Raw genomic sequence first — 21672 nt, 5'->3', positions numbered from 1 at the left:
GAGGAGCGGCGGAGACTCACCTTGGCCGACAATGGGAGAGAAAAAGCTCGCCCGTGCGGACCAAGGGGACCCTTTTATAGTGGCTGGCCAGGCCACGTTCGGGGGCCGAACGTGCCTCCGCATCCATGCAATGTTCGGCGGCCGAACATAAGGTTCGGCGGCCGAACCTGCACTTCCCTCACTTAGACTTTCGGGGGCCTAACGTGCCTCCCAAAGTCCATGTATGTTCGGCGGCCGAAAGTGAGTTTCGGCGGCCGAACCTGTTTTTTTTTTTCCTTAAAGAATTTTCATGCAACAACTTATTTAAAATCATACTTAAAACATTAAAATACATGAAAACATTTTATAAAAACATGCTTTTACCCTTCTAGAGGTTTCCGACACCCGAATTCCACCGGACGGTAGGAATTCCGATACCGGAGTCTAGCCGGGTATTACAGCTGGATTTCTGAAAAATACCATAATTAACTCCATCTTCTTACAATATAAAAGTTAACGATTATAGAGACAAAGGTATGCAATTCTCTTACACAACTACTCTTGAATTCTAAGTAATTCCTTATACTCGCCCTATTTTTCAGTTTACTGATTTGAGTATCAGAATGGCTGTCATAGGTGTCAACTACCTCACATTCTCTTTCTTGTAGGTTAGCCAATCACAACACAGCTCTATTTTCAGCAATATCATTTGGTTCCATTACTAAAAAGTCTATTAAATTCTCTTTGTTTATTTAGATTAAAATTGATCTCTTAGCCCATTTTCTCTTAAAAAAAGAACTCTCTTTCCTCTTTTGGAATGGCCGACAATTCAGGAGCTGCTGCTGAGATTGTTACTAATAAGGGCATAGTCATTCCCATTACTCTTGGTAATGAACTTGCAGAGGCTATATAAGTAATTACAGGAGGACCTAATAATGGTAAAGGAAAAAATAAACGCATCACAGAAGACGTCCTATCAGTAGACCAGGAACCATGGCCTAAACAAGAGGTAAGGTTCAGACCTTCAAACAAGGCGATAGGATTTTTTAAAAATGACCCACTGGTCATCAACATCCTTCTAAATAGGTATGAGGTAAGGCGAGTCTTAGTGGATACAGGTAGTTCCGTTAATCTCATTACTTTAAATATTTTTAACAAGTTGGGCTTGGATAAGAATAGCCTTGTTAAAGTCTCCGATCTATTAGTAAGATTAGGAGATAAAATCATGGTAGTGCTAGGCACCATTAATCTCCCATTGTGCTGGGTGATGAGAAGTATAAGCGGGAGCTGTATATGGAGTTTGCGATGGTAGATATCTCACTCGTGTACAATGTGATACTCGGTCGCACAGTTCTAAACTATCATTGTATAATTATCAACGTGGGTGCTATGTGTCTAAAGTTATTAGCTCCAGGAGGATTAACCATAGTCCAACCCAACCAAAAGTCGACCCAGGAATGTTACAGAGACCCCATAGAAAGTCTCGGAAAAGTGACGATACCTATCAACTTGCTAGAAAAGCCTAACTCCCACATAAAATCAGAGTCAATAGATCCAGTAGAAGAGGTCCGGTTAGATAAGGATTAAAAGGTACGATTTGGCACTGCATTAACTGATAAAATAAAAGATATTTTAACAGAATTGCTAAAGTGCAAAGTGACCATATTTGCTTGTCTCCAGAAGATGTGAGGGGGTAGACTAAACTCTTATCACCCATAAGCTACCTATCGACAAAATAGCAATATCAATGCAACAAAAGAAAAGGAAGTTCGAACTGAAGAGGAAGCAGGTAATTAGGGAGAAGGTTAATAATTTGTTAAGTACAAGATTAATAAATACCTTACATGGCTCGCCAATGTAGTACTGGTAAAGAAGACCAATGAAAAATGGAGGATGTGCGTGGATTTTATCGACTTGAACAAAGTATGTTTCAAGGATCATTACCCGCTCCCATCTATTGACAGGTTAATAGACTTGACCTTGAGACATGTAGTGGTTTTCTTTCTTGATGCCATTTCAGATTACCATTAGATCATGATGGTTACCAAAGATGCAGAAAAAACTATGTTTATTACCAATGTAGGAGTCTTCTGTTACAAAGTGATGCTGTTCGGACTAAAGAATGCAGGAGTGACTTACCAAAAGCTGGTGTCAGGCATCTTCAAAGACATGGTGGAGTCAACGATCGAGGTGTACGTGGATGACATAGTGATAAAGATCCGATCCTTGGAAGATCATCCAGATGATATCCAAAAAGTTTTTGATGTATTGGATAAAGCAGATATGAAGCTAAATCCTGAAAAATGCACCTTCGGGGTAAAAACTGGAAATTTTTTGGAATATATAGTCTCATAAAGAGTCATAGAAGCAAACCAAAAAATATTAGTGCCATTCAAAATATGGAGGTACCTAAAACCATTAATGAAATAAAAGCTGAATGGGTGAGTCACAGCTCTTGGCTGGTTTATATCTTGCTTTGCTTGGAGGTGTCTCCTATTTTTTAAAGTTTTAAAAGGCAAAAATAAGTTTGTTTTATGGGAAGAATGAGTAGAAACATTTAAAAGTTTAAGAACCTTTTTATCATCTCCCCGTCTGCTAAGCTCGCCCGTCGAAGGCGAGGTTTTGTTTCTATACTTGTCTGTAACATAGAAAACAGTAAGCTCGGTACTCATTCGCGAGGGCAATGGGGAACAAAAACTAGTCTATTATGTCAGTCAAGTCTTGAAAGGGGCATGATCGAATGTAATTTCAACATATTTTTCATAATCTTCTTAGCATTGAATTAAGTATTTTTCTAATTAATTTTATATTTTTTGATGATATTTCGCAGAGAAGTAAAAAAGAAGTGGATTTAATAAAAATGTATTAAAAAGTGCTGAAATTGACTCGACCAGTAATTTGGACAAACCCACCTGATGATTATGCTTCACAGAAGCTAGGAATTGCCTAAGACCTGCGAGATGAGTTAACCATATTCTAGATGGTGGATTTGACCAGCGATTTGCCTAAACTACTGGACAAATCAACAGTCTGCAAAGAGACCTAATAGTAAGCGAGAAAAATTCAAATTTGAAAATAAGAAGACCATGTCTTCTCATTAAAAGCCACAGGACCTACTCGATTTTGCCTCCTCCAGTGCGGTACGATATCCTCCTCAAATTAAGGAGTTCTCTCGTGAATGGAAAATATAATAAAAGAAGGATTATTATTTTGATGTAAAGAAGAATTCCTGTTTCTAAAATCATCTATTTAAACTCATCATTATGGACAATCGCACATCATCATCTATCTCTCTCTTCGACCGATTCTCTCTTCTTTTTTTGTATTTTCTTTCAAATCCATGAGCAGCTAAACTCTTTATTTCTATTTAGAGTTAGATTAAAATTTCAGTTTGTACATGAATTGTGAAGTCTAAACATAATTGTTCATCTTTTATTCTTCTAATATTTATGCAATTTCAGTTTATAATATTATTATTGCTTTGTTATTTGATTAATAGGGCCCATTGTTCATATTTTCAAAGTGATATATTGTTAGTTTGAATGTTTAAAGTTCGTAATTGCTTATTAGATTATCAACGATAAGTAATAATTAGTGTAAGCCACTAAAAAATTGTATGATCTAACTTGAATTCTAAATTATGTCTCTCTAATATTTAAGATAGTTGATAAATTAAAATCTCAAAGACGTTTTTTGGACGATTTATTAACTAAGGTTAATTAGTAAATGTTTCATAATTAATTTACTCCTAAGGAGATATTGATTATGAGAAGTGTCATCCATGACTAGAACTAATTTATTGGAATGAATAAAGATATTTTTATTTCTATGATCAATTTCTAAAACTGAAATGGATCCTACACTTCAACTAAAATTTGTTGACATTGATTTATTTCTCTTTTGATCATCGCTTTCTTTAATTACTTTGATTTTTATTTTACCTCATCATCAAAATCCTTTTTTTCACTTTTTATTGTTTATTTTCCTAATCATTGTTTAGAAATTCTTAGTGTGAATTCACTCTGGATTATTCTCTCTATACACAATTCATATTTGTTGATTTTTAATAGGTTATCAATTATCATTCTATAAACTAAATATTAAATTAAAATTGACAATCAAAATATTGAAAAATTAAGAATAAAAAACTTAAACTTCTAAAAAAAAAAACAGAATGCTAAACACAGAGAAAGTCTTAAACTTTCTCTTTGTTTCGGCTTTAATATAGATATATATATGTGCTAAACCTGTTATATAATATATACTTATATTTATCAATTACATTCTTATATTTTTTGGAATACAAATAATTATTTAGAAATTGTATCATATAAAAATATAATATAATACATATAAAAAATCACGATATCAAATAATTATTTAGAAATTGTATCATATAAAAATATAATATAATACATATTAAAAATTACGATTATATATTGGGAGTTCATATAAAAAATCATTGCGTTAATCACAAGTAGATGAAAAAAAAAAAATTACATTTTCGTGATAAAAAAATTATTAAAAACAGATGAATAAACTTTAACTCGTTACTCTTCTTTAAAACTGCGAGATCCTGAATCACCAACTACGTGAAAATACTTTATAGAAAAACTATATAACAGAAATAATAATATTGGAAAGGAAAAAAAAAAAAAAAAGACAAGTACTAATATTAATACGCAACTCAAATTTTTATTAATGCTTCCCATGCAGATGGAAAGAGAAAGACAAAAAGGAATGTTGTAAAACTTCGAACTCAACCCTAATTAAGTAATCGGATATAAACGGTACAAATAGGACGCTTGAGGAATATGCTGATCACCATCATCCGATCCAGTTCACCAAAACGTTGAAACCCCATAACCCCCTGTGTGCATGGTCATCTCACAAAGAAAATATTGCAGCAACTATACCAACTCCGAGAAGCAACACATGATGATGCACAGGACTTACTGCTCCAGACGTATTCACTGTAGTAGAAACAACAGGAGTCTCAGCTACAGGAGCCTCCTTCTTGGGCTTTAGTTTCTCCGGTGCTGGTCCTGGTGCTGGAGATGGAGGCTTAGAAGTGAAAATGTCCATAGGAAGCAGCACCTTGTCTACCCTGTAAATGGCTAGCTGGTTGTCTGTGTACATGGTGCCAGAAATGCTTGTATTGGTAAGTCCTGTAGTGATGTTCACTGAATTGGGATAAGTGGTGAAGTTGAGAGCTACCCGGCCGCCACTTCCAGCCTCTGTTCCTACTGGGTTAGTCACGGTCTGGAATTGGGAAGTTGATAGAAATGTAGGAATTACATGAAACTTCACCAACTCAGACTTCTGTTCATCGGTCAGGGAGTTGAGAGTGCCTGATTTAAGGTTCGAAAAAGCGCCGTCGGTTGGTGCAAAGATGGTCAGACCATTGTTTGAGTTGTTGAGGACAGTGAGTAAGTGGTTTTCCTCTTGGGTGGATTTTAAAAGGCGGATGAAGACTGTGAAGTGACCATCTTTTTCAAGAATTTTAGTGACGTTGGTGGGAGCAGGTACTGAAGCTGGCTGTGCTGGGGATGCAGCTGGTGTCTGTGATATGACTGGAGGAGGAGGGGATGCAGCCACCGGTCCCTGTGCTGGTGCAGCAGCCGGAGACTGAGATAATATTATAGTGCAATGAAGGAAAACAATTAGAAGTGAAAATAAGACGCAAGATTGTTGATTCATGTTTTCTAATGGAGCTGGAAACAAACAAAAAATGTACAAGGAAGTAAACTAACTCAAGCTAGCTAGTCTACTTGTGAAAGTGCAAGTGCTTGATGTGTAAAGAGAGGACAGAGGGGGGTTTATATTGAGATGTAGATAGAATCAAATTCAGTGTATTGAGCAATTTTGGTTACAAACACTAATGATAGTACCTTATCTCAACTTCAGAAGGTAAAAGGTATCCGTGGAGAGACAGAGATATGCTACTGTTGCAACAACTAGTTTTCTTGGAAATTCAGGGAAAGAGAGAGAGAGAGAGAGAGAGAGAGAGAGAGGAGATTTTCAAGTGGTTAATTGGCAAATAAAGATTGTGCATGATTGCTAGATGAAACGAGGCCTTGCATGATTGCTAGATGAAACGAGGCCTGTCATGTTTCAATCAGGAAGGATAGCTTTATCAATGAGCGTGAATCCTAACTGACGTTTCAGCTAAAGAAAGTGCACGATTCACATCATTTGATCAAGTCTCAATCCAATCCCTCGTACTATGTGATGATTAAAAACACATGTAATTAACACTCAGTTCTCTTCCTTCCAAATAAGCACAATTAATCAACGATAATAAAGCACTAAATAAAAAAATTGGTCACCAGACATCTGCATACAAAAAAGCAAAAATCTCGCAGCAGACATTAAAAAAAATGAATAAATTTATAAATAAATTTATCTGTTTATAAATTATAAAATTCTATATAATTTGATTTACAGACAAATTACAAATCGATCTTTTTCTATTTATATAAATATTATTTGTAATTTTTTTCAAAAAATAATCTATTTATATTACAAATGAATTTGGTATCCATTTATATTTTTTGTTTGTATATTCTCTTATTTACAAACAGAATTGTATATACAAACAAACAAACAATCTATTTATAATGTAAATTAATAATCTGTTTGTCATTCAAATGGTTAGGGTGTGATCGAACCGAGTCAACATTTTCAAAATTTAACTTTATTTATTAAAAAGTATAAAAAAAATTATAAGCTCGAACTCGATTACAATATCTATAATATAACTTCTAAAAAAACTAAGGCAAATGAATTAAACCCAACATATTTATGGCACTGTCGTTTTAGCTATATAAATGAGAATCGCATATCTAAGCTCCATAAAGATGGTTTATTAGATTCATTTGATTTTGAATCATTTGAAAATTGTGAATCTTGTTTGCTTGGCAAGATGACAAAGGACCCTTTTACTGGACAAGGTCAAAGGGCTTCAGACTTATTGGGCTTAATACATACAGATGTATGTGGCCCACTAAGCATTAGTGCCAGGGGAGGTTATCAGTACTTCATTACATTCACTGATGATTTCAGTAGGTATGGCTATGTCTACCTAATGAAACATAAACATAAATCTTTTGAAACGTTTAGAACTTTTCAAAATGAAGTACAAAATCAACTTGGTAGAACTATTAAGATGCTTCGATCTGATCGAGGTGGTGAATATTTGTGCCAAGAGTTTGATGAACATCTTAGAAACTGTGGAATTGTTTCACATTTGACTCCTCCAGGAACTCCACAATGGAATGGTATTTCTAAAAGGAGAAATCAAACTTTATTAGATATGGTTCGATCTATGATGAGTCAAACAAATCTCCCTTTATCGTTTTGGGGTTATGCCTTGGAAACAGCTGCATTCATTTTAAACTGAGTACCATCAAAAGCGGTTGAAAAGACACCATATGAGTTATGGACTGGCAAAATGCCCAGTTTGTTTTTTCTTAAGATTTGGGGTTGTGAGGTTTATGTGAAATGCCCAATTTCAGATAAGCTAGCTCCAAAATCTATCAAGTGCAATTTTGTGGGGTATCCTAAGGAAACCAAAGGATACTATTTCTATATTCCCTCAGAGAACAAAGTGTTTGTTGCTCGAAATGGTACCTTTTTGGAAAAGGAATTTATCTCTCAGAGATTCAGTGGGAGTACAGTGCGACTTAAGGAAACTCAAGCACCACAAGAGAGCATTGAACCGCTGATAGAACCCCTTTCAGAACCACAAACAGTTGTGGAAACTGAAAGGGTGACACAAGTCCCCCGCAGATCTGATAGGACACGTCATCAGCCTGAGAGATATGGATTTCTCATGACTGATAGTCGTGAACTTTTTCTCATTGATCAAGATGAGCCTACTACCTATCTAGAGGTTGTGTCAGGTCCAGATTCCGAGAAATGGCTTTCTGCCATGAAATCTGAAATGCAATCCATGTATGACAATCGAGTTTGGTCATTAATTGATCCCCCTGAGGGTGTTAAGACCATTGGTTGCAAATGGATTTTTAAGAAGAAAACTGACATGGATGGAAATGTGCATACCTACAAAGCAAGGCTTGTCGCAAAAGGTTTCAACCAAACTCATGGTATAGACTATGATGAGACCTTTTCGCCAGTTGCAATGCTTAAGTCGGTTAGAATTCTCATTGCCATTGCTGCGTACTATGATTACGAGATATGGCAAATGGATGTAAAAACAGCTTTCCTTAATGGAAACTTGCTCGAGGATGTGTACATGACACAACCTGAGGGTTTTGTAATCCCTGAGAATTCTGGAAAGATTTGCAAGCTTCAAAGATCCATTTATAGATTGAAGCAAGCTTCTCGGAGCTGGAATCTTTGTTTTGATGAAACAGTCAGGGACTTTGGATTCATCAAGAATGAAGAAGTACCTTGTGTTTACAAGATGGTTAGTGGAAGTGCAGTTGTGTTTCTAGTCCTATATGTGGCTGACATATTACTCATTGGAAATGATATCCCTACCTTGCAAAAGGTTAAGACTTAGTTAGGGAATTCTTTTTCAATGAAGGACTTAGGTGACGCTGCATATATCCTTGGTATTAAGATTTATAGGGATAGATCCAAGAGGATAATCGGTCTGAGTCAAAGTACTTATATTGACAAGGTGCAGAAAAGGTTCAGCATGCAAGATTCTAAAAGAGGATTCTTGTCCATATCTCATGTATTCATCTCAGCAAGAATCAATGTCCTATGACATCTGATGAGCGAGAACGGATGAATAAGATTCCTTATGCTTCTGTTATTGGATCTATCATATATGCCATGTTATGTACTAGACCAGACGTCTCATATGCCTTGAGCACAACAAGCAGATATCAGGCAGATCCCAGTGAAAGTCACTGGACAACTGTTAAGAATATCCTAAAGTACCTTAGAAGGACTAAGGATGAATTCCTAGTTTATGGAGGTTTGGAAGACGAGCTAGTTGTAAGTGGTTACACAGATGCTAGTTTCCAAACCGACATAGATGACTTCAGATCGCAGTCAGGATTTATATTCACTTTAAATGGTGGAGCTGTTAGCTGGAAAAATTCCAAGCAGAGCATTGTAGTAGATTTTACAACGGAAGCTGAGTATATAGCAGCATCAGATGCAGCTAAAGAGGTAGTCTGGTTGAAGAAATTCATCACAGAGTTGGGAGTGGTTCCCAGCATTGCAAATCCTATGGACCTTTATTGTGATAACAATGGTGGCATAGCACAGGCAAAGGAGCCCAGATCTCATCAGAGATCTAAACATATACTCAGGCGATATCACCTTATTCGAGAGATCATTGATAGAGGAGATATCAAAATATGCAAAGTAGACACAAATGACAACATTGCAGATCCACTGCCCAAGCCTCTTTCACAGGTCAAGCATGATCAGCACATTAGGTCATGGATATTAGATACTTGTATGATTAGGCCTAGTACAAGTGGGAGATTGTTAGTATATATGCCCTAGGCCATTATCTTGAACCTTTTTGTATGTCGTTTTGGTTATTAATAAAAGAGGTTTTTATCATTATTGTTTGTTTGCATGTTACATAATAATGATTATTATCCCTGGTTACTTATTATTATGTTGATAATAATAAAATATAGCTAGTATGATTATTGATTGATAATCATGAGATGATTATGTATATGTTGATATAATTCAATAGTCATAGATACTTGTTAGAGAACAAAGTATTGGATGGACCCTCATTGAGATCACTACATGGATCATTGTCATAAATGAATCTCAAAGTAATTATGTCTTAATCCTTTGACTTGAGATTGTCATAGTTTTCAACATAAGAACTGTTATGTTTTGACATAACCAAACGTTGTCTTTAATCGGACAATCATAAAGGTTATGATTGAGCATGATAGAAATTATGTAGAGGATAATGAACAATCAAGATAGGATTTGTTTCTCTCTTTGAGAGAGATATCTTCTGGACCCCTCGATAAGTGAGACTAAGAAATGCATGGCCGTGCTCAAATGAATTGATAGTGTGATCAATATCATTTGAATTTATCAGTCTACTTAGAGATTGAGAAATCATAAATTTGAACATTATAAGTTTGACATTGACCATGACTTATGTTCAAACTAGATATCGTGTGACAAAGGGATTAATTCATATTCTATTTATTAGGCTTTATCGGACTATTGATCCTCATATTAGTTGGGTAGTCATAATGTCTTGCTAGAGGCCACTTATGACTTATGGGCCTTGTAATACCCGGCTAGAATCCGGCATCAGGATTCCTGCTTTCCGGCGGAATCTAGGGTGTTGGATCTCTCTAGAAGGGGTAAAATGTGTTTTCTAATATGTTTTTCACATGATTTCATGTTTTTAAAGGAAAATGAATTGAGTTTGAAAAGGAAAAGACCAAGGAGGCGTTTGCCAGGTTCGACCGCCGAAAGTGAGGTTCGGCCGCCGAACATGGAAAGGCTTCGGGAGCGCCTTTGGCCTCCGAAAGTCTTGTTTGAACGAGCCAAGGTTCGGCCGCCGAAAGTGAGGTTCGGCCGCCGAACATGCATGAGATTAGGGGGCACGTTAGGCCGCCGAAGGTCTTCGACCAGGCCACCTATAAAGGGCCCTCAGATCGGAAATGGGTGAGTTTTCTCCCCATTCTCGAGCTCAGGTGAGTTTATGCCTTCCTTTGGTCGTTTTCGTGTTTTCTCTAACCATCTCTCAAGTTTTTCATGATTTCTACCCTTGTGTTTGAAGATTTAAAGCTTAAAAGGAGTTTTGGGAGCTTGGAGCTTTTGGAGCTTGGATTCTCCATACCTCCGAGTTAGAGATCACGCAACCCTCGATCTTCAAGAGGTAAGTGTGGATCTATGCTTCCTTTTATGTTTTAATGAGTTTTAAGTAAGTTTTATAGAGTTTGATGTTGAGTTTGGGTAGAAATGCATGTTTAAGGATTATGTGGGTTTTGTGCCAATGTATGCTATATGTATGCTTTTATGATGTATTGTTGAAGGTTTAAGCTAGTTGATGCATGTGGGAGTGAGTATGCATGTTTGGGAGAGAGTATGTAAGGATTTGGGTGTATTGAGCTTGGTTTTTTTGGCTTGGCAGAATCGGACCTGTCGTCCAGAGGGGACCAGGTTCGGCCGCCGAAAGGAGTTTCGGCCGCCGAACCTGCATGGGAGGCAGTCTTTCGGCTGCCAAACGTGCCCCCGAAGGCTGAGTTTTGTTTCTGTCCTAGGGTTTCGGCCGCCGAACCTGCCGCCGAACCTACCCGAGTTTCGTCTCTGGAAGGGACTTTCGGCCGCCGAAGGTGCCGCCGAAAGTGCCCTGTCCAGCCGTTTCTTGGGTGTTTCCTATGCATGTTTTAGTGATGTTTAGAGGGGTTTTTGGGGAGTTGTTTATGAGTTGTTAGAAGGTGTTTGGCACCTCATTCGAGTCCACCTGTGTAGGATTGGATCCGAGAGACCGAGGAGGCCATCAGTGTTAGCAGTTGCAGAGTCAGTCAGCGTCTGCCAGGAGGTGAGTAGAACTAAACTTAATCTTTTATGCACAAAATCTAATGCCTAAAGCATGTTCATGCATCATGATTATATGTAGTAGGTTGATTGCACTAGTTTCACGAATATGACGCATTGCATTATTTGATGTTGATGGAGGAAGGGTGGACCGAGGCGACTTCAATAGCCCATATCTGTCACGAGTCTTGTCTTAGTCCTTTGAGAGCCGGACAAGTACATGTAGGAAAGTCCATGTGAGCTCTCTGTGGACCAGACACCATGTCATGTATGTTACAGGCCTTTGTGAGCTCCTATGGGGGAGCCGGGCACCGACAGAGGGATTTTTGATGTCATGTCCATCCTCTGAGAGGAAAGATGCATGCAAAAAGACAGACTCTCAGAAACCAGGGTCCGTGGGGAATAAGTATTGCATAAGCCCCAAGGCGGACAAAATTATGTGATTTCTCTGTGTTATGATGCATTTCATGAAAGCATGTAATTAATGAACTGTTTTCTCTGTTTCTACTCACTGGGCTTTTTAGCTCACCCCTCTCCCCTAACCCCAGTGTTGCAGGTTTAAGTCAGAGCTCAGAAGTCAGCAGGGTAAAGATTAAGAGACGTGTGTTTTATGTAATAGTTTATGTTTATGTATCAGTTTAGTAGTTTTAGAAGTGGACATGCAATATAAGTTGATGTAATGTAATTTGAGATAATGTATGTAACTGATAGTAGAGTTTATGTTTATGGATTAGAGTGTGCTTGGCCCTATAGACTGGTTAATCCCCGTTGATGCATGGTTATGTAATGTTTTTATGTTGAGTTGAGAACCAGGCTTGTTGTATGTAATGTTGACCCAGCTAGAGCATTTGATGAGGGCTCTAGCATGGGGAAGTTTATGTTCACAGTTATGTTGTAGCATACGGATCAAGCTTGGTGTATGTTCAGTTTTACAGGTTTTATGTTAAAATTTTTGATCATGTGTGGGATTTGACCAGGTGATAGTATGTATGTTTGGCTTGCTACGGGTCTCGGCGGCCTTAAGCCGATCTGGATCCTAGCGCCGGTGGCGGTTCGGGCCGTTACAGAGGGGTATCGGTTTCCGGGTCGTTACAGGCCTTATGGGACTGAGCCTATTGCCAATTAATGTGAGCCTATTGGGTCACACACAAAAGAACGTTGTTGATGTGCTATGTCATATTAATGGGCTAAAAGCCCAAAGCCCATTAATATAATTAATAATAATAAAGTGTTATTATTATTATTAATATTAATCATTAATATAATTAATAATAATAAAGTGTTATTATTATTAATCATTTATTATTATGAGATAATAATATTTAAAAGACCTGCAGTCTATCTGTAACTGTTACAGATAAAGGACTCTATCACATAAGATATTTGAGTATCTGTGAGATTGTGATAGTGGGTTATGAACACAACTCCTTTTAGGAAAAGGAGTTGTGGGAAAAACAAAAGACTGAAACATATAAATACCCCTTCTACGAATTGTGGAAAAAAAATATTTTTTGAGAAAACTCAGTCTAAATAGCTGCAGATTGTGGAGCACATAATCTATCTATCTTTGAGAGAGCTAGCACTCTATAAGGATAGAAGACGTTCGTGTGGATACCATAGAGGGTGTTCATTTGAAAAAGCAGCACCATCAGTCTAACATTGTATCTTCTTAACGAGATTAACAGGTTAGTCTCATATCCTTCTTGTGAATTAAATGAAGCACTCGGATTATAGAAAAAGGAAATCCGAGAAATTTTATTTTTCCGCTGCGCCTTTGGATTGCAATAATCTCGGGATTTCCCAACACCAATGACCCTGCAGCATTCATGGATCTCATGAACAGAGTTTTTAGTCAGTTTTTGGATCACTTTGTTATTGTTTTCATTGACGATATCTTGGTATATTCCAGAAACGCAGAGGAGCATGCCCATCATCTGAGGAGAGTGTTGCAGACCTTGAGAGAACATGGCTTGTATGCCAAGTTCTCTAAATGTGAGTTCTGGTTGAGGAGTATCTCTTTCTTGGGGCATGTAGTGTCAGAAAAAGGAATCGAGGTGGACCCTAAGAAAGTAGAAACTGTAGCTAATTGGTCCAGACCCACTACAGTGACAGAGATCAAAAGCTTTTTGGGTTTGGCAGGTTTCTACAGGAGATTTGTCCAGGATTTCTCCAAAATTGCTGCTCCTATGACCAGGTTGACTAAGAAGAATCAAAATTTTGTTTGGTCAGATCAGTTTGAGGAAAATTTCGAAGAACTGAAGAGAAGACTGACGTCAGCACCATTTTTAAGTAATGAGGATTTCACAGTGTTTTGTGATGCATCCCGAGTGGAACTAGGTTGTGTGTTGATGCAGAAGGAAAGGGTAATTGCTTATGCTTCTAGACAGTTAAAGAAGCATGAGTTAAATTATCCTACACACGATCGAGAGATGGCAGCTGTGATCTTTGCACTCCAGATATGGAGGCATTACCTGTATGGGGTAAAATGTGAGATCTTTACATATCGTAAGAGTTTGAAATACATCTTGAGTCAAAAAGAGTTAAACTTGAGGAAAAAAAGATGGGTAGAGCTGCTTAGCGATTATGATTGCAAAATCCAGTATCATCCGGGGAAAGCAAATGTGGTGGCAGATGCTCTTAGCCGGAAATCACTTGGCAGTTTATCCCACATTACAATAGAGACAAGACCAGTGTTGAAGGAATTTTATAGGCTTAGTAGCGAAGGTTTGCAATTAGAGTTGTCTGGTACAAGCGTATTGGTAGCGCAGATAAAGGTGACCCCGTGTTTCTGGAGCAAGTGGCACAGAAACAGCACGAGAACCCCGAGTTGGTGAAAATAGCGAGAGTTGTTCAGAAAGGTAAGGATGGTGATTTTAGATTCGACAACAAAGGGATTCTCCGTTACGGGAATAGATTATGTGTACCAGATGGAATAGGTTTGAAAGGAGACATTATGAGAGAGGCTCATAATGTCAGGTACAGTATCCACCTTAGAGCCACCAAAATATATCAGGATCTGAAGAGAGTGTATTGGTGGCCTTCAATGAAGAGGAAAGTGGCTCAGTTTGTGTCCACTTAGAGGTATATCAGAGGGTGGAGTTAGAACACCAGAAGCCAGCTGGGATGCTCAACCCACTACCGATTCCAGAGTGGAAATGGGAACACGTGGCAATGGATTTTGCGGTGGGATTACCAGCAACGTCCAACAGGCATGACTCTATATGGATAATAGTGGACAGATTGACCAAGTCTGTACACTTTATTCCTGTCAGGAGCATTTACTCTGTGGAAAAACAGGCGCAGATATATGTGGAAGAAATTATCAGGCTGCATGGGGCCCCAGTTTCTATAGTGTCAGATAGGGGACCCCAGTTTACCTCCAGATTTTGACGGAGTCTGCAAAATGCTATGGGAACAAGGCTAGACTTTAGCACTGCTTTTCATCCACAGACTGACAGACAGTCAGAGAGGACTATCCAAACTATAGGAGACATGCTAAGGATGTGTGTGCTAGACTTTGGTGGTTCTTGGAGGTAATATTTTACCCTTGGTAGAGTTTGTCTACAATAACAGTTACCATGCTAGCATTGGGATGGCTCCTTATTAAGCTCTATATGGGAGGAAGTGCAAGTCACCTGTCTACTGGGAAGAAGTGGGAGAAAGGGCTTTAGTAGGGCCAGAATTAGTAGAGATCACCAGCATGGTAGTGCCTATTATCAGAGAGAGAATCAAAACAACGGTGAGTAGGCAGAAGAGCTATGCAGACATTCGCAGAAGAGCTATGCAGACATTCACAGAAAGCAAATGGTTTTCTAGGAGGGGGATATGGTATTGCTTAAGGTGTCTCCTATGAGGGGGGGTGATTCATTTTGGAAAGAAAGGTAAACTAGCTCCAAGGTACATCGGGCCTTTTGAAATTCGACAAAGGATTGGGAATGTATCTTATAAGTTAGATTTACCTGGTTCTATAGAGAAGATCCATCCAGCTTTCTATGTTTCTATGCTATGGAAATTCGTGTCAGATCCGGGCAAAGTTCTTAGTGAACCTGATGTGGAGATCCTAGGAGATCTAACTTATGTTGAGCAGCCAATTCGGATTATAGATACGTAGATCAGAAAAGCTGAGGAACAAGGAAATCGTGATGGTGAAAGTTCTATGGAATCACCACAACATGGAAGAGTGCACCTGGGAGACCTGGAGTCTATGCTTAAGTAGTACCCCTATCTCTTCTAAAGTAATTGTTATATGTTTTCATGTGTTTTTTTGATGTATATGTTGTGCTTGTTTGCTTTATTGAACATTCGAGGACAAATGTTCTTAAAGGAGGAAGAATGTAATACCCAACTAAACTCCAGCGTTGGAATTCCCACTTTCCAGCAGAATCTCCATCGATATTCAGAATCTCAAAGCTGGAATCTTTAGAAGGGTAAAATAAGGTTTTATAAAATGAATTTTGGTTTTATTGTTTGGAATTTTTGTTAAGAAAATAAAAGAGTTTTAGAGGAATCCCTAGGTTTGGCTGCCGAACTTTCAAGTTCGGCTGCCGAAGGTGGTTCCTCTAGCCACCTATAAGAGGCCTTCAGCCCGAAAATGAAAAAGCTTCCTCTCCATTTTCGGGCAAAGGTGAGTCCATACCCTTTCTTTGATGTTCTTGCTGAAATTCCTTTAAATCTCTCAGAGAATTCATGAGTTTTCCTTTGTTTTTGAAGATTTGGGTTTGAATATAAAGTTTTGAACCTTGGAGACCTTTGGAGATCGATTTTCCTCATCTCCAAGTTGGGTTGCTGTCATCTTTGTGTCTCCAAGAGGTAAGTTTGAATCTTTGCCTTTCTTCTATTTTCTAGAAGTTTTCAACAAGTTTTAAAGGGGTTTAAGGGTTATTGATGCATGCAAATTGTTAAATCTGAAGTTTTAGGGTTTGGGTTAGGATTGATGATCAATGTTTCCTCTTGTGTTGTATGATGGGGATTAGACAAGTCTTAGATGCCCCTTATGCATGTTGAGTATGTATGGTTGTTTTTTTTTAGTTGTGTGAGTGAGAAACGAAGCTTTTGGTGGCTGTGTGTCTAGGGCGGAATCGGGTTCTGCCTAAACTGGAGAACCCAAGTTCAGCTGCCGAACCTACAGGTACAGGCAGCCTTTTGGCCGCCTAAACTGCCCCCGAAAGTATGAACTTTTGGATCTGTGAAGGGGTTTAGGCCGCTAAACCTGCCCCCGAAAGTTACTGACTTTTGGATCTGTGAAGGGTTTAGGCCGCCAAACCTGCACCCGAAAGTCACTGACTTTTGGATTTGTGAGGGACCTTCGACCGCTGAATCTGCCGCCGAAAGTCCCTTGCCCAGTCTTCCCCTATTTGCTTTATATGCATGTTTTGGTATGTTTTAGGGGGTTCTTGGAGAGTTGTTTAGGGTCTTATAAAGGTTATGTTTGTGATAAGCGGTTGTCGAAGCCGTCAAAAATAAACCTATTAAACAATCAACAATAAACTTGTAGATAGTGGCAATAGGGTCGAACCACAGGGAATTGACACCAATGATTTTCCTAATAATGACTAGGTCAAGTAAATAACAAGTAAATAAAAGAGGGGGGTTTTGTGTTGAAGATGTACTAAAGCTAATTAACAATAGCAAGCAAATAATTTAAAGATGAGTAAATCAATAAGAGAAAAGCTTCTAGTTGAAGTATGGATCTATTTCAGATTGTTTAGAATTGATCATTGATTCTTTAACACTCCAATTTATTCCAATAAATTAGTTTTGGATGTGGAAGACGTGTAATACCCGGCTAGACCCCGGTATCGGAATTCCTACGTTCCGGCGGATTTTCCGTTGGAAGTCGGGATTCGAGGATGTCGGAGCTTGCCCTAAGGGTATAAGAAAGGTTTTTAAGATGTTTTTTAAGTGTTTTTATCATGTTTGCATGTTTTGAGTTAAGAAAATTGAGTTTTGAAATGAAAAGGCCAAGGGGACAAAAGCCAGGTTCGGCCACCGAAGGTGAAGTTCGGCCGCCGAAGGTTGCATGGTTTCGCATGCACGTTAGGCCGCCGAAGGAAGAGTCGGTTAGCCACTACAAAAGCCCCTTTGCCCGAGACTTGAGTGTTAAACACTCTGGTTTTGGGTCAAAGGTAGGTTCAAGCTCTCCTTGGTGTGATTTGCATGTTTTCCTCAAATCTTGCATGTTTTAACTTGATTTGAGCTTTGTTTTAGAATTTTGAGCAAAAGGAAGCAAAGTTGAGCACTTGGAGAGTTTGATTGAGTTTTCTCCTATCTCCAAGCTTGGATCATCAATCCTCTAGTTCTGCAAGAGGTAAGCATGGATCCCCACCTCCCCTTATGTTTAAAGCAAGTTTTAGAAGTTTTGGAGAGGTTTATGGCATGTTTTGGGGTATAAGCATGAGTTTGAGCATATGTTGATCATATGAGTTTCTATGAGTTTTGTTGTTGTTGTTGAGGCTTGAGCTAGTTTTTAGGCCTCTCTATGCATGAGTTATGTTATATGTTAGTTGAGAAGTGTTGGTATGCATGTTATGGGTGTTTGATAGGAGTTTGGAGGCTGAGAGCATGAGTTGTGCTCAGATTCTGCCTTTCTGGAGAATCCAGGTTCGGCTGCCGAAGCAGGGTTCGGCCGCCGAACCCCTTGTGGAGGCAGTTTCGGCTGCCAAACCTTGCCCCCGAAAGCTAGGCTTTTGGGTGAGAAAGAGACTTTCGGCCGCCGAAAGAGGGAGTTCGGCCGCCGAAAGTGCATGAGTTTCGTCTCTGGATGAGACTTTCGGCCGCCGAAGGTGCCGCCGAACATGCATGAGTTTCGTCTCTGGAGAGGGGTTTCGGCCGCCGAAAGTGCCGCCGAAAGTGCCCAGTCCAGCCTTCTTTTGCCCATTTTTCCATGCATGCCTATGATGTTTTAGAGGGGTTTTGGGGAGATACTAAGAGTTATGTTTAAGTAAGTTTGGTCCTCATTTGAGTCCACCTGTGTAGGTACGGACCCGAGAGACCAAGGAGGCCCACAGAGTTAGAGTTACACAGAGACTGCTCAGCAGTTGACAGAGGTGAGTGGAACATAACTTTATTTTAAAAGTTAAGAACTGTTTTAGCATGATTCATGCATCATTAATGCCATGTTTATGTAGGATGCTTTGCATTAGTATTCACCAAGTTGATGCATTGCATTATTCCTTGTATATGTGGATTGGACCGAGGCGATCTCAATAGCCCATAAGTCTGTCATTCTTGTATGTCCTGTGTGAGCTCCTTTGGGGCCGGGCATTTACCTTGGATGAGTCCTGTGAGAGCCCTTATAGGGTCGGGCACCATGAGTAGTTAGTGAAAGACCTGTGTGAGCTCCTTTGGGGGCCGGGCACTGACAGAGGGAGTTTTGGGATCATGTTCAATCCGAGATGTGAAATGTTTGTGCAGTGATGCATCATATGATAGCATGTTTTAAATGTGATTTTTTATAGCTTCCACTCACTGGGCTTTAGCAGCTCATCCCTCTCCCTAACCCCATTTTTCAGGGCCTCAGAGAAGAGAAAGAGAAAGAGATAGCAAGGGTAAAAGGCATATGTAATAGTATAGAATAGTGGACATGATAATGATGTACAGTACAGAGTTTATGTAATGTCTAGAAATGATGTAATAGTAAGTTATGTACTGAGTTATAGAATTGTGCTTGGCCCTAGTGCTTGTTGTCCCTTTGTACATGATCTTTTGATGTTATATATGTTTGAGATAATGTTGTTATGAGAGCTAGGCTTGGTGCATGGTAGTATTTCTATCTCTGTAGTTACTGTATGGTACCATAGCAGGTATCACTCTTCGAGTGCATACAGACAGAGCATGCATAGTCCAGGCTTAGTTGATGAGAAAAGTTTCAAGAAAAGAAAAGTTAGAAAAGTAAAGAAAGAAAGAAGAAAAAAAAATATAGAGAAGAGTAAGTAACAGTTTTAAGCTTAAGTATGATCATGTATGGGATTTACCAGGTACACACAGTTGACAGTAGGCTTACTACGGGTCCCGGCGGCCTTAAGCCGATCTGGATCCTAGTGCCGGTGATGGTCCGGTAAGCGGGCTGTTACAGATTGGTATCAGAGCATAGGGCCTCTAGAGTACGGTGTGCTGAGCTAAGATGCTCAGGGATTAGAGATATCTCACATCGGAAAGAGGTGGTTTTAGAGGGCAAGCACAATAGGAAGATCATGTCCACTAGGATAGGATGTTGCGTCCTGTCTTGATGTGTAATGCCATGATTTTATGCATGTGCATGTACTGATATGCTATGCTATGCTATGAGTTGAGGGTTCATGTGTTTACATGGATCCTATGATGCTAAAGTTTATGTTATGTTTTCAGAAGTTAAGATGAGAGGAACCCGGCGATCAGCTAGATTGACTGGAGCTCCGCCCGAGAATGAGGGTATGGAAGGGCGTCCCCCTGCTTTGCCAAGAGCTATGTCCCAAAGGGCAGGCAGAGAAAGATCATCAAGGGACCCTAGAAGGTCTTTTGATGAAGGCAGGAGGGAAACAGAACAGAGAAGAAGATCTAGTGATACAAGGGAAGAGATAGATGTGGATCCAAGAAGGGATGGAGGGTTAGGTGTTGGCACTACAGAGGAGGATGTGGGATCATCACAGGGAGGCGGTCAGGCCTCGGGGTATGGTTATCCACCCCACTATCAGCCCTACCCACAGGGCCCAGGATATTCGATGGGAGGTACATCGGATTATCCTAGTTTTCACCCATATCCCACATATATGCCTTATCCACCGTATTTCCCCCCATATCCACCATATCCCATGTATCCACCCTCACCTTTTTACCCCAGTCCAGCATACTCTACACCAGAAAGTTCTGCACCTCCCCCACCACCACCAGTGGTACAACCAGAAGCCCCAGTTATCCAAACACCTCAACCTGGCCCATCTGTGAGGAGCAAGGTGGAACAATTGGTACTCACTCTCACCAGACTATTCCCTTAAAGTGGGAGGTCAAGGGTTCGAGTAGTGGGGGAGGCGACTTATGGTGGAAAAGTGCCATAAGCCAAAACCCTTGGGCCAGGGTGGGCCGTAGTGGCTCCCCTGAGGGACAAATCCTGCCTCAAGAACCCGTGAGGGTGAGAGGATGTTAAGAGCTGCTCACAGCGCTGGAGCCAGTCCGGGCTGTGAGTGGTAACAGTGCCGGTGGAAAAGGGCCGGGCTGTTACATGAGCGAGGGGCAGATGATACCAGAGCCATTCAGATGGCAGGGTTCACTTTAAAATGTAAGAAGGCGAAGGAATGGTTTGGCGTCTATGTGGACCCTAGGTTGGATAACATGTCTTGGGAGGAGTTTGCTAATGAGTTTGCCGGATGGGCATTCCCAGATAGTTCGAAAGAGCTAAAGCTGATAGAGTTTGAGCAGCTCAAGCAGACAGAGGATATGAGTATTGATGAGTTTACTGACAGGTTTCTGGAGTTGCTGCGGTATGCAGGACAGGCCTATGATACTGAACAGAAAAAGGCCAGGAGGTATGCTATGAAACTGCATTCCAGGTATTCCTCTTTGATCCATGCAGCCGAGAGGGAGAGTTTCCACACCGTGGTGGATTTAGCACGGAGAATGGAGGCGAGTGCCATTATACAGGGTACAGTGAAACAGCAGCCGGCACAGTCCTCTGGTTCTAAGACCCCAGGTAGGGGTAAGTCAGATCCCTCTTCACAGGGTGCAGCAACTTCCAGTGGTAAGAAGTGGAGTGGTTCCACTCAGAAGTCGAGGAAGAATAAGTTCTGGAACAAGATTAAAGCAGGTCTGGGATTGGGCAGTGGCATGAGTTCAGGTTCAGAGGTTCCAGTGTGTAGTAGGTGCGGTAAAGCGCACAGAGGAGTTTGTCGCTTTGGGATGACAGGATGTTACAGGTGTGGCCAGGAGGGACACATGGCTCGTGAGTGCCCTCAGGCATCTTTCACGGCACCATCCCAGCAGACAGCTCCAGCTAGCATGCCACAGCCACCAGTTTCAGTGATGACGCAGGGCAGAGGCAGAGGGAGAGGGTCAGCCTCTTCATCTGCAGGTCCCAGAGGTGGAGGTCCGTCAGCTCCGGCGCGGATTTTCACGATGACACAGCAGGAGGCAAACACTTCTAACACCGTGGTGTCAGGTAATCTCCTCATTGGGTGTTCTGAGGTGTATGCTTTGTTAGACCCTGGTGCT

The 21672-nt window shown here is 40.0% G+C and overlaps 1 protein-coding gene across 1 annotated transcript; it reads right to left on the bottom strand.

Annotated features, from left to right (window-relative positions):
- Positions 1-4556: 4556 nt before the first annotated feature.
- Positions 4557-5749, bottom strand: LOC122723367 (fasciclin-like arabinogalactan protein 12). Its single transcript, XM_043955452.1, has one exon. The coding sequence runs from the start codon at positions 5677-5679 to the stop codon at positions 4867-4869; it is 813 nt and encodes a 270-aa protein (XP_043811387.1). The 5' UTR covers positions 5680-5749; the 3' UTR covers positions 4557-4866.
- Between the last annotated feature and the right edge of the window lie 15923 nt (positions 5750-21672).

This window comes from Manihot esculenta, chromosome 3, assembly GCF_001659605.2.
Source record: "Manihot esculenta cultivar AM560-2 chromosome 3, M.esculenta_v8, whole genome shotgun sequence".
Classification (NCBI taxonomy): Eukaryota; Viridiplantae; Streptophyta; class Magnoliopsida; order Malpighiales; family Euphorbiaceae; genus Manihot; species Manihot esculenta.
This window is presented reverse-complemented; position numbering and strand designations above follow the sequence as displayed.